The sequence below is a fragment of the Meles meles genome, chromosome 21, assembly GCF_922984935.1.
Source record: "Meles meles chromosome 21, mMelMel3.1 paternal haplotype, whole genome shotgun sequence".
NCBI lineage: Eukaryota > Metazoa > Chordata > Mammalia > Carnivora > Mustelidae > Meles > Meles meles.
This window is the reverse complement of record NC_060086.1, coordinates 14992236-15005407: the sequence shown is the minus strand read 5'-3', so window position 1 is coordinate 15005407 and position 13172 is coordinate 14992236. Positions and strand designations below refer to the sequence as shown.

The following is a 13172-nucleotide window of genomic DNA, read 5'->3' as shown; positions in this document are numbered from 1 at the left end:
TTGATGAAGATAGACAGGGACGATAAAGGGGAACTGGCCCGTCAGCGTCGGAGTCAGGACAGCCAGGGACAGACGCCGCAGAACCATCTAGGCCCGGCCAAGAGCCCCGCGGTGCCCGCGCAGGAAGTCCAAAACCCCGCTGAGCCATACCTCGGGATTCCTCTCCACGGGGTCGTTTCTCTCTTCTCTCCTGGTTTCTTCCAGTTCTTGACACTTCTTCGTAAGTGTTTGAATTTCCTCTCTAAAGCGGGAGGGGAAAGATGACCTATTACTCATCATCACGTGGTGGCCCACGCCTGTATGGGATGGCAAGGAGGGCTGCCCGCAGGGCTGGCAAGGCCACCTTTCGTGCCATGATGTGGGGCCCCGCTACCAACCCCCTGCCCCTTGGGTGGGATGGGGTCCCCACTGCGGGACTGCGCTCTGCGGCCTGTGTCCACAGCTGGGCCTGCAGCCCTGACAGGGCAGGGCCAGAGGATCTCCGGGCCGGCACCACCTCGGGCACATGGGAAGAACCGGACAGACTGTGATGGCAGGAGTGACGCACGGGAAGGCAGCACTCGGGGTTTTCAGCGCACGGCGTACATGAACGCAAACACACCTTACGTCCTCGCTACGGGTCTCAAAGGTGACGGAAGAAGAGCTTTTCCCTGTGCACCTGCCCCTTCTGTCTCCTTCAGTCCTGCTTTCTGACAAAACCTAGTCACGGTTCTCAGAAGAGAAATATTCTCTTTTTTAAATATTTTATTTATTTATTTGACAGAGATCACAAGTAGACAGAGAATTAGGCAGAGAGGGAGGGGGAAGCAGGCTCCCTGCAGAGCAGAGAGCCCGATGCGGGGCTCGATCCCAGGACCCTGAGATCATTACCCGAGCCGAAGGCAGAGGCTTAACCCACTGAGCCACTCAGGCACCCCCAGAAGATAAATATTCTTATTCGTTCCAGCAATCTGTGTCTTCCTCAGTATTCTGAGCGCTGAATGTTTCCGCTCAGGGTTCGAACTTACTTTTGGGGGCATTTCTCACTGAGGTAAAGCTCGTAGAATGTAAAATTCACTAGAGTAAAATACAGGATGAAACAGGTTTCTGTGCGCTCATGGCGTCGCGCCATCGCCACCAACTCCAGAACTCTCCTGTCACCCTGAAGGAGCCCGGGCCCGTCAGCCACCCCTTCCCGCTTCCCTGCCCCGCACCCCCTCTCTGAGACTTTGTGTGTGTGCGTCAGGATTGTTCGGTGTGTGGCGCTTCCTGTCTGCTTCCTTCACGCGGTGCGATGTGCGAGAGGCTCGCCCACTGCTGTCCCGTGTGTCAGAACATAGTCCTTCCTATCCCTTCGTGCGAACGAACTATTGTTTGTTATCTGTGCCTCAGCTGATGGGCTTGGGGCTCTGTCCCCATTTTTGGGGTGTGAGCAATGACCCCGATGGTGCGGGAGGTCTCACCCCGGGAGTCCTGACCCGGGGGGTGTGAGCAAAGGGTGCGTGCAAAGGCAAACCGCGGCCTGGTGGGGAAGAGCCCTTTCCCAGAACTGGGACTTTTACTCGGAGGACCGCATCAGGACACGGGGGGCGGGGCACGGGGCGGACCTGGGTTAGGGCCGCATGCAAACTGTTCCAGAAGCTGCATGGAGGCAAGACGGGAGATGTCTGGAACCCCGTGATCTCCTGACAGCCCGTGAGTCCTGGCACACTCACCTCAGAGCCTCCTCTCTCCCTCGTCTCTCCTCTTCGCCTCCCTTCACACCTTCCAGCTCCTTCCGCAGCTCGGCGTTGGTCTGCAGCAGCTGCTTCACCTCCAACCTGAGAGCACAGAACCACAGACCTTCAGTGTTCATGAAAACAGGGGGCCACGGTTGTGCTGATAGCCACAGAGCAGGCAGAGCTCTCCGAAAACACCAGCCGCCCGACTTCCTTCCTTATGACAGTCGATGGACCCGGAGGCAGAGGGACAGAGGTGCTCACTGATTAACCCGCGGAGCCAGGAACACACCCAACAGGCCTGCCACTCCGGCAGTGGTTCCGCCAGATATTTACTGAGCACTTGCTATGTGCCCGCGACGGTTAGGTGCCCGGGATACAGGGGGGACGAGTTGCCACCCCAGACGAGCTGGAATAGTGTGTTATCCCAAGAGTTACATGGTACGTGACCCTGAGATTGCTCAGAGGGTCCACCCTGCACTGCACAGGGCTGCTGCCTGAGCCGAGCCATCGAGAACGGGGGATGGGGGGACACCCAGGACCTCCAGATGCATTGCTTCCCAACGGGGTTTCCCGAGTCCCACTGGTGGCACATGGCTAAGAACATTGCTCCGAGACAAGACCTCAGTCTGACCTCACCTCCATAGCTCACTGCTGTGTGGCCTAACTTTTCAAGGTTCCTTAATCTCCTGATGAATCAGAGGGAACACCCTGAGTGCTCCACAGAGCGCCTGTCACAGAGCAAGGGCTCACTAAGTGCAAGGTTGTGTTGTATCATGCCCGGTGACAGCTGAAGAGATTATCAGAGACGTTATTTACCTTTCAAAATGACTAGCTCGATTTTTAAATCCTTCATGAAACACTAATTCTTACAAAGATCCTACCAATTTGCAGAGATGCATTTGGATTGGAGGAGTAAGAACAGGTGGGGTGTGAAAGAATGTTCCTCTGCTGTAAACAGAAGGCAGCAGAGAGTAGTCAAGGAATCAGCTAGGGAGTCCTCCTGAGACCTAAATGTGCACAGGAATTGCCAGGGGACCTCATTAGACACAGAGTCAGATTCAGGAGATCTAGGTCTGACGAGGTTCTGCATCTCTAACCAGCTCCCAGGTGGGAGGAGACAAAATTCTGCATCTCTAAACAGACCCCCCCCCATGGGTGGGGCCTAGAGTCTGCATCTCTAACCAGATTCCCTGATGGGCGGGGCCTAGGTTCTGCATCTCTCACCAGCTCCCAAGTGGTGGGGCCTAGGTTCTGCATCTCTAACCAGCTCCCAAGTGGGTGGGGCCTAGGTTCTGCATCTCTAACCAGCTCCCAGGTGATGGTGAGGCTACTAGCTTCCCAGGCCACACTCAGAGAGAGAAACCCCATCTCAGAAGACATGAATTTGGCCTATTTATGACAGAACTGCAACCAGAGAAGCCACAAGTAAACAGCAGAGGAGACAGACACATTTTCAGTAGGGCTACAGATCAAGACACTAGAGAACAAACAGTGAACAAGCGAAATCTGGCGACTTTGCCTTTCAAACTCTCGGGGTCACACCGAACACAGTATTTATGTCTTATTTGGCATTTAGACTGGGTATCACAAACACATTACTGACTCTCTAAACCACTCGGCCTAAGATCTAATGGCCTATCTACTTTATACAAATTGATGAAAGTAAATTCTTCTCTAAAAAAGAATTTGGAAGTCACTCTGGAGTTGAGCACTCCCCCTCTTTCAGTGACATAATATGGTCGATTAATGTCTTCTTTTTACCACTAAAGCGACTTCTACTTCATAAGCAAAATATAGGAAGCTTCTGAATCATACAAGACTACAGCAGCAACTACCATGAGGAGCGGAGCGTTTCCCCTGAACTCTCCAGAACGGCTGGACTCTAGCCACAACCCCTCCCAGGGGCGCGGGGTACCCCGCAACCTACACTTTCTCCTGCAGCTGCGTCTGTAGGGCGTTCCGCTCGCCCTTCAGGCTCCGCATGGCCCCCCGGAGACGCTCGCTGTCCTCCTGCTGGTCACCTCGAGGCTGCCTGGGCACGGCAGAGCCGGACGCAGAGTGCACCACGGCATTTGAGTTGACTGCTTCGGAAGTGTGGGACTTGGGGCTTTCCATCGAACTTATTTTCTAGAGGCAACACAGGCATTTTTTTTAGATACTCTTTTTCATTTTGCGGTTATGAAACCCAAGGAAGAGACGAGGGAAACTCAAGCACAGTATGGGACCGCGTGCGACCTCACAACCCCAGGGCAGCTCCACCTAGTGGGAGCCTGCCCAAAGAGGAGCCCGTCGGGGAATTGGAGGGCACCCGGCCAGCAGAGCCCAGCCTGGGGCGGGTGGGGGGCAAGGCGCCATTCATAAAACAGAACACAGGCACAGGAGGCGAATTCATAAGCTTCTTTTCTTTGTGCTCATTTACCCTAGTGTTTCCTTAGGACTTCTGGGACTTTCAATCTCTGCGCTTTTATCCTGAGTGATAGCCCAGCTGTGCCATCGGAGAGCTACGGAGCCCTGCAGCCTGCTTGACGCCAGCCTGTCTCAGTCTCAGGCGAGAAAGCGCCATCCCGTGGCACGTCTGAGCCACCTCCGGCTGACTGTTCCCAGTGAGCTTTGTTTTCAAAATACCCACAATACATAGAAACAGCTTGGGTTTTGCTGCTGTGTAAATACGCAGAACTGTTTTGTTAAATGCTTCCCTCTAGGTTTACTCTGCTTGGCCCAACAAGTGGGCAGCCCACACGATTTTGCCAGGCTACTCAGAAGAAGCTGAAATTTCGGGCCAGCTCCAGTAGAATCCAGCTGATTACTGACCAGAGTGAGATCAATTTTGCAGATTCAAATCTCCCCAGTTTTCTGGTGGATGGACTGTTTCCTGAGGACTCAGACACACAGGCTGGTGGGTGAGTGGCCATGGAAATCCACGCGCGCTCATCAGGCTAGGTCTCCCATCACCTGCCTCTGTCCCTGGTCACACACAGAGTCTGAAACCATGTGCCACGTGACCATGGCATTGCCCCCTGTGACACCAGGGACGGGAGAGGCACAAGGCATGGGTCTCATCCAGAGCGCGAGAAGCCTGCCCTGGGTGCCATCCATAGACCACCACTGTGCATTCACACGTTCACTCCAAGTGTCCTGTGAGCAAAGGTCCCCTCTGTGTCCACACTTTATAAGCTGCCGGGCTCCTCCTTGAGCAAGGGCAGGTAGGAAAGGGTAGAAGGTGAGCTGAGAGGCACACCACTCACTTTTTCCAGCTCTGCAATCCGTCTCAGCAGCCGAGGCTTACTCCATTCCACATAACCTGATGGAAGCAATGGTTTTAAGAGACAGACCTCATACAACCATCCCGATGGCCCTTTCAGCCCGAGCCACCCGTCTCAAGCACGGTCTGCGAGATTCTCCTTCCACAGCCAGCTGCAAAGCCGGGAGACACCCACCTGGCAGATGCTTATAAGCCAAAAGGTGCCTTCCTGGGGAGGATTCTGTCCCCCACACTGTGGCGCTGTCCCTTGTGGGCCATCCAGTCCTGATTCTACCCATCAGACTTGGCCCCATCCGTCCAAGACAATCCTTCTCAAGGTCACACGAATCCGCTTTGCCCTATCCTCTACCCCCCTCCCTCCTTCCAGCATTTCCTTCCGTGGTGCTCCTAGCTCTGCTGGCCATCTCTCCGGCCACTGGCAACCGTGCTTGGGCTTACCCTCACCTCGACCTCTGCACACTGCTGAGTTTGTTGGGGGCTGCACCCGGGGCCCGACTCGGCTCTACTCACTCTCCGGTGCTCTGAATCCCACCCAGGTCCTCTGCTGGCTGGGGACCACCTGCCGAAGCCTCTGCCCTGAATCAGTGATACGTCCTGCCCCCCACCTGGACAGCTAGTCCATGCAACAGACTGGACTCATTCCCTTCCCCCATGGCCGCCCCTCTCTGTCGCCTCCACTTCAGTAAAGGACACCATCCTTTCGGGCACTCAGATAAAAGCCCTGGAGCCTGGCTCCTCCCTTCCCTCAGAGGTTGCACCAGATATCCCAAAGGCATCCAGAACCTGGCCACCTCTCACCCTCAAGGTGCCGCCCTGCTCCGGGTTGCCAGCAGCTCCCGCGAGGACACCACAGAAGCCCCATCTCCCCCACAGTCCACTCAGCACAGAAGCTGGTCTTCTCCCCTCGGCCCAAACCCCAGGGGCCTGGGCCTGGCCTCCACAGCCCTGTCCTGCGTCCGACCCCATGCCTTGTCTCATTGCCACCAGCCTCCCACTGCTGCCACATGCTGGGCACGCTGGTTTTGCGCCTGGCTCTCTCTCGCCTATCCCAGCTCTGGCAGCTGTCACTGTCCCCGAAGCCCCTATTCACAGGTGCATACCACCGCCCCCGACACTTGCTACCACCTGACCCGTGACTGATGGGTTGGCCTCTCGACCCCCTCCAGTATGATGCTGCCCCCACGAGGGACATTTGCTTTCATTCCCTACTTGACGCCGCTCCCTAGAAGGGCACCTGGCATACAGCAGGCGCTCGTTACATTGAGAAATAATCTCAGTGTTGCCTGGCAGTGCACATCTGCATTCGTGGCAGCTGAACTAGGGCCTCGGGGACACGGCAGGAGGGCCAGGACGCTCCCACAGCCTCTGCCCCCATCTTCCCTCCAAGAACCGGCCACGCGGCCTCTCCTCAAGCGTCCCTCTGTGGGCGGCTCCGGGGACGGTACCCTTTGTGGTGGAGACGGTGGGGGAGCTGCTCAGCACGCGGTCCAGATCTTCCTTCAAGCTCTGGTTCTCTTCCGTGAGCTCCTGGACACTCCGGGACAAGCTCAGGAGGGCGCTGCTCACTTTTTTCTGCCTTTTGAGGCCCATTTTCTTCTCCCCCGGAGGCCTGGAAATAACAAGCCAAGGGCTAGGTTTGAGTTCCTAAAACGGCTTTATAAATGCCTGAAAAGAGGGGTGGGCACATGACAGCCTGTCCCTGGCTCAGAGTGGCCTCTGCGGATGTTTGCTGTGGAACAGGGAACACGGACTTTGAGCCCCAAGGAAGCAAACCGCTATGCCCCAAACTGAATCCCATTCTCATTTGAAAATCTGCATAACAAAATACTGTATTCCATACTAGTGATCTGTTCTAAACTGCGTCGCTAAAGACTGTGCAGGAACTTGCTTTCCGTCTCCTTAGATACCTGTTTAATGATTCTGCCCCTTATCCCGCGAAGTCCAATGTAACAGCCAATCCTCACTGTTCCGTTTCTGCATTTGCAAATTCGGCTACTGGCTAGAATTTATTTGTAAGCCCTGAATCGATTCTTGGGGTGCCTTTGTGGTTGCTCAGGGACACGGGCAGAGGGCGGAAAGCTGGAGGGGCGAGCTCCTGGTGGGGGCGGGGTAGGATGGGGCGGGGACCCCGCCTTCCCCGCGGTCCCCACGTGCTCCACCAGCGGCATCTCCACCATCCGCTGAGTGCTCTCCCCCGTTTGTGCTGTGGCTGGTGATCTCACGGTTTAAAACCACCCCTCTGCCCGCACAACGCTCAGAGGCTATCCCGTGTTCCTAATCGTGAGAAAGCACGGATGCGAGTGCGCGCGCGCGCGTGTGTGTGTGTGTGCACTGCGCCCCGCGGGTGATGCCGCTCCAGGAATCCAGTATTTACTAAATAAGCCATCTCTAAACAGAAACACACACAGAAACAGGGCGGGTGATGATGTTGTGACCCGAGGCTCTAGGAACCTACTCTGCATGCCCGCCCTGGGAAGCAAAGGCTCAGTCGCTTCAAGCGGGTCTATGTTGGCGACACTTCGCAGAACACACCTGCTGCGGACAGCAAGAATCAACTGTCCTTTATGGAAAAAGCTTGCCAACCCCAGAAGGGGAATAGGGAAGCCGTGCCTGGCACAAGGTGAATGTTGGATACTCGTTCGCCGCTCAGCGCCGAGGCTGGTGACATGGCCAAATCTGTGATAAGGGAATCTTCGAGATATGGAAATCCCGATGTCTCTCCTAAGAAACTCCTTTGGGGAAGTGAACTTGTATTCTTTGTACTTGGTATTAAGGGTTCTGGACAAGGAAGGCCTGCTTTTGACAACAGTGTTAACTGTGTGCGGAAACTGTTCCATAGCAGGAGCTAGGGACTGGGCGCGTGGAGAGGTGAATGTGCTGTTAGTAGCCAGCACGTGGCCACTAGGAGAGGACATGGGTAACGGTCCCAAGCGGAAACACGTCCACTCGATCCACTAACACACCACACAGGTGCGGGCTCCAAAGAGGAGGGCACTGCGGGCTCCCCCATGATGTCTGTGCTACTCCTAGGACTGAACACAAAACACGGCTCCCGCGGACATGACCGTACTTCTTTCCTGTGGTTTCGGAGCTTGCCAAGAGAGTCTGGAGACGATGGATCTGTAAATCCAAAATTAAAGTACATTATGATACAAAATGAGCATGTAGACCTTCCCCTGAAAACAAGCTGAAACCAGATTCCTGATTTCCGCCTAGTAGCTGGAAGTAACTGGGGTTCATGTGCAAGCAAAGGGTCCCCAGGTACAGCGGGACAACCCCCGCCCCACCGCGGAGAAGGCCACGCACCTCCTCGTAGTAAGTCTCCATGGCAATCCTCATCTCTTCCAAATTAGTGGTCTTCATATCAGTCTGCAGCTTGCTGGAAACCCAAGTTCAGAGTTAGCGCGGCAGTGCCGGCACCCCCAGGGGCAGACCAAGGGCAGAAGCGCTTCCGGGAAGGTCAGCCGAGGATGGCTTTGCGAGAGAAGCCGGCTGGGTGGGGAGCCTCGCAGACTCGCATCGAGACCCACGGGAGGATCCTCACCCCCTCAGGACCCCCTCCGTGCTGGACCCACCACCACCAGGTGTGGTAACAGACTCTCGAAAGCTATTCCTTTCTAAGCAGGAGGCCTTCTGGGAAGAGGCGAAGTGACTGTGAAGGACCCAGTCTTGGGGTGAGAACAGCTGCCTCAGAGGGCGGGGGAAGAGTGCTTTGTAAGGAAGGAGCATCACTTCCCTCCCGCAGCACCAGCCCTGCCCCCCAGCAGCCCACAGACTTCAGATAAAAAGCTCCAGCAGACAAATCAAAGTACAGTTAGAGTTCAGGATTCTGCAACAGGAGAAATCAGCAAATAATCCAAACGTTCACAGTTGACAATTTCAGCAAGAAACACAGGAGGGGGAGGCTGTTATACACAGGGGAGACCGGGACAACAGAGGACACCCCTCTGTGTTGTATTACGGGGGGGGTGTGTGTGGCCACTTCCAAGCAGCAACAGGGCGCCACGGGAATGGGCTGGCGTCCCAGCACCGAGGGCTGGCATCGAGACCAGAGACCCAGCACACACCATTAAGCGGTCCACAGAAGACCGAAGAGAGAAGGCAGTTCTCAAATGCACCAGGAACAGGAAAAGAGATGAAGGGATGGTCCCATTCTCAGTGACCTTTGGAAGAGGTGGCTAATACCTTGATCTTTTGGTGCAGAGAGGAAGCTGGGCTAAGGGACATAGGACAGAGGGTGGCGGGGTGGGGGACTGAAGCTGCGGTCTGGGCAAAGCAAACCCTGGTACAGGAGACGAGGCAAGGCGAGGGGCTCATGTGCTGGCTCCAGCCAGCCTTCGGTGGCGCGAGGCCTCGGTGACCCTCCAGAGCCCGCCACCCCCGGCCACCCACCAGCGTGTCCGTACTTGATCGTGTTGTCCTTCTCCTTGCACTGCTGCTCCAGCTTGAGAATCCTCTGCTTTAGCCCGTTAACGACCTGCCGATCGAACACCAGCACATCAAGTTGACTGCTTCCGTGTCCGTGACCTCCCCCTCCCGCTGGACACTCAGATTGCCCTGTCCCCAGGCTGCCAGCTGACCTGGCAGCGTCCGGACACCCTCTCCCCCTTGATCGCTGCCTTCTTTCGTCCTGTCTACGTGCAGCAAAGAGAGGGCTGGCTGTCCCACTGTCTCTGGGTGTGGTGGCGAGGGCAGGGCAGGGCTGGGAGATGTGCCTGCAGGTGCAAAGCCCTCCCCTTGGCCACATTCCACATTTCCGAGAACTGACGGGGTGGTCCTCACTTTGCAGCAAGCCACTGCCAGCACTAGACACAAAGAGCCCATCCTGACCTGTCCTGGGCAACTGTGTCCGCAGTGTTCCCTCGGGAGTGAGCCTCTGCTGCACGGCCTTCCCCCCCCCGCGCTTCCCTCTGGGGAATGAAAGACCGCTCGTCCACCTCATTCTCTCTATTAACATATCACTCTGGGAGATAGCACCCTTATGTTTCTGGAAAACTATCCCTTTCTTTCTTCTTGAACCATCAAACAATTGTTTAATTGGATTTTAAGCTGATTTTACATTGTATTAGTAATACATGAACACATTTTCTTATAAAAAAATTAAAACATTATAGACAGAACTATGCTCCTTGACCTTAACCCTCTCAACTAAATATTGTCCTCCACTGAATCTGAGTTCTCTAGACCTCATTATATGGATGTGTACTCCTCGACAATACGACGTTCTGCTGTGTTTGAGGAAACGGCACCCTACCGCACACAGTCTGCAACTTGTCATTTTCACACCATGAATGGTCTTGGTGTCTACCCCTCTTGTGCCTACAGATCTCGGTGATTCTTACATGGTGTGATCATGTGGTATAGACATCGATCCCTCTACTGATGGATATTTAAGCTGTTAATACAAACAAGCCTTCAGTAGACATCCAGCCTCACGCACGTGTGCAAATGTCTCTTGAGGGGAGACGGTGACCAGCACAGTGTCCAATCACAAGACGCAGTGACGCTGAAGGGCAATTTGGCAGCGGATATGAAAGTGAGAATAGCGCATTCCCGAGGATCTAGAATTTCTACCTTTTTTTTTTTAAGATTTTATTTATTTATTTGACGGAGAGAGGCAAGGAGAGTGGGAACACAAGCAGTGGGAGCGTGAGAGGGAGAAGCAGGCTTCCCGCCCAGCAGCAGGGAGCCTGATGTGGGGCTCAATCCCAGGAGCCTGGTACCACAACCCGAGCCAAAGGCAGACGCCCAACAACTGAGCCACGAGATGCCCCTAGAATTTCTACGTTTAATCAACTTTAATAAATTAAAAAAAAAGGGGGGGCACCTGGATGGCTCAGTGGGTTAAGCCTCTACCTTTGGCTCAGGTCATGGTCTGGTCTCAGGGTCCTGGGATCGAATCCCGCATTGGGCTCTCTGCTCAGCAGGGAGCCTGCTTCCCCCTCTCTCTCTCTGCCTGCCTCTCTGCCTACTTGTAATCTCTCTCTGTCAAATAAACAAATAAAAAATCTTAAAAAAAATTTATAAAAAAAAACACACCGCAGTGTCTGGATGGCTCAGTTGGTTGAGCTTCTAACTTGGTTTTGGCTCAGGTCACGATCTCAGGGTCATGAGATCAAACCCTGCATCAGGCTCTGCGCTCAGTGCAGAGTCTTCTTGGGATTCTCTCTCTGCCTCTTCCTGTCCCGTGCTCACACACACTCTAAATAAAATCAATAAAATCTTAAGAAAAAAAAAAAACCCACAGCATCAGAATAAAAATGCAAAAAGTCCTTCCTCTACAAGTACATGTTATTTATGTAACTCCAAATTCTCACCTAAATTAATCACATAGACATTGTTGAACATAGCTGTACTGTTTTATGTCCTTTTTAAAAAAAAATTATTTATGTATTTGACAGACAGAGATCACAAGTAGGCAGAGAGGCAGGCAGAGAGAGAGGAGGAAGCAGGCTTCCTGCTGAGCAGAGAGCCCAATGTGGCGCTCGATCCCAGGACCCTGGGATCATGACCTGACCCGAAGGCAGAGGCTTTAACTCACTGAGCCACCCAGGTGTCCCATATGTCCTTTTTTTATTTAAAGATTTTATTTATTTAGGGGCGCCTGGGTGGCTCAGTGGGTTAAAGCCTCTGCCTTTGGCTCAGGTCATGATCCCAGGGTCCTGGGATCAAGACCCGCATCGGGCTCTCTGCTCAGCGGGGAGCCTGCTTCCCTGACTCTCTCTGCCTGCCTCTCAGCCTACTTGTGATCTCTCTGTCAAATAAATACATAAAATCTTTAAAAAAAATTTTTTTTCTGAAGATGTTTTAATGTGGCATTATTCTGATTTTAATGGTTTCTGGTTTAACGGGCAACTATAAATATCCTTACATGAAAGTCTTTTTGTTTTTTTGTTTGTTTTTTTTCCTGCAGACACAGCCCGAAAGAGAGCAGCCCTGGACAAATGGCAGGCATGACTTCACAGACCATTCCTCAGCTCAGTCCTGCCCACTGAAAACGCAGTGTCCATCTCGGAGCACGCCCGCGCGGTCTCAGTCCTACTGACACTGGTTCCAATAGTCTTACTCGTGGCAGTTGGAGCGAACGTCCTCACTCAAGTACGCACCGCGGGGTAGCAGTGGGGACCCAGGCAGACGCTGCTGGCTGCGCGGGGCCTGTGGACTCACTATGAACCCAATCTGGGCCAATCTCTTAACCTCAGTTTCAGGATTTAAAAAAATGGGGACTGGGTCCCTATCACCAAAAAATCCTCTGAGATTACGTACGACCATACGAGGTCTAGGAGCTGCTGCTCACCTAAGAATGATTTTCTTGTGGAAACACCTGCGTCTGTTCTAGGCCCTGAGAGCCTTTCCTCCGTGCTGTCCTCCGGGCAGAGTCAGGCTTCAACCCTCACGCAGGGCCGGCTGCTTGCTCTCTGTCCGGGCCAGCACTGGCCCTCCGTGTGCTCGGGGCAGAATCTTGTCTGCCCCGCTCCCCCTCCTACTGCTCCAGCTCCCGCTGTCGTCTCGGGGTCGGGGGGCTGTTACGAATTTTAGGTCACCAAACTCGATAATCACCTCACTAATGTTTCTGAACTCCCTGTGTTCCATCATCTCAGAATTGTGTCCCTTCCAGTTCCTTTCTGCATTTCGCCTTTTAAGAAAAGCTTGCTCCCCTAACTCAGGAGAGTTACGGGGATGCGGCTCTGTCCACCGGCGGTGGCTTCCCACCATGGCACTGGTCACAGAACGACGCTGCTGCCCGTCACCTCGCTCCACTCTGGCCGCTGCGGGCTGTGCGCCCCACGGCCACCGTGGCACGTGTGCCATAAGGGTTTAGCCTGTTCCCACTTAGTTGCCGTGTTCACTCAGCGTCACTACTCGAGCTCGATGTGTGTGTGCCTCAGGCATGGCAGGGACGCCCACACCGTGACCGCGGTTCCTACAATGGCCCTTCCGCCCCGCGCGGAGCCCGCTCAGCCTCCCCTCGCGTCCCCCGACAGCACCCGCACTGCTCCGGCTCCGTGGAGGCTGGCTTAGGGAGTTCTGGGCCCTCGCGCTCTGTCACTCCTCTCGTGCGGCTGCGTGAGAGGAAAGGCAGCCCTCCCCCGCGGAGCGATTTCAAATTCAGATTTCAGCAGGAAGGTCATCTGTCCTGCGGGCGATCGTACTCACCCAGCCAGTATCAGGCCTTTTCTCTGCCAGAGTCCGAATAAAATCGGGGCCCT

General features: G+C 54.4%; 1 protein-coding gene across 6 annotated transcripts in view; it reads right to left on the bottom strand.

Moving 5' to 3' along the window:
* The window catches only part of IQCE (IQ motif containing E), a 46776-nt gene that overhangs the window by 16881 nt on the left and 16723 nt on the right, over positions 1 to 13172 (bottom strand). For all 6 annotated transcript variants that reach the window (XM_045993038.1, XM_045993040.1, XM_045993041.1 and 3 more), the window contains 9 exons: positions 13120 to 13170; positions 9369 to 9439; positions 8269 to 8341; positions 8033 to 8082; positions 6408 to 6571; positions 4946 to 5001; positions 3628 to 3827; positions 1695 to 1799; positions 151 to 241 (listed from right to left, as the gene is read on the bottom strand). In XM_045993038.1, coding sequence (XP_045848994.1) covers positions 151 to 241; positions 1695 to 1799; positions 3628 to 3827; positions 4946 to 5001; positions 6408 to 6571; positions 8033 to 8082; positions 8269 to 8341; positions 9369 to 9439; positions 13120 to 13170 — 861 coding nt within the window. The remainder of the gene's footprint in view (positions 1 to 150; positions 242 to 1694; positions 1800 to 3627; positions 3828 to 4945; positions 5002 to 6407; positions 6572 to 8032; positions 8083 to 8268; positions 8342 to 9368; positions 9440 to 13119; positions 13171 to 13172) is intronic.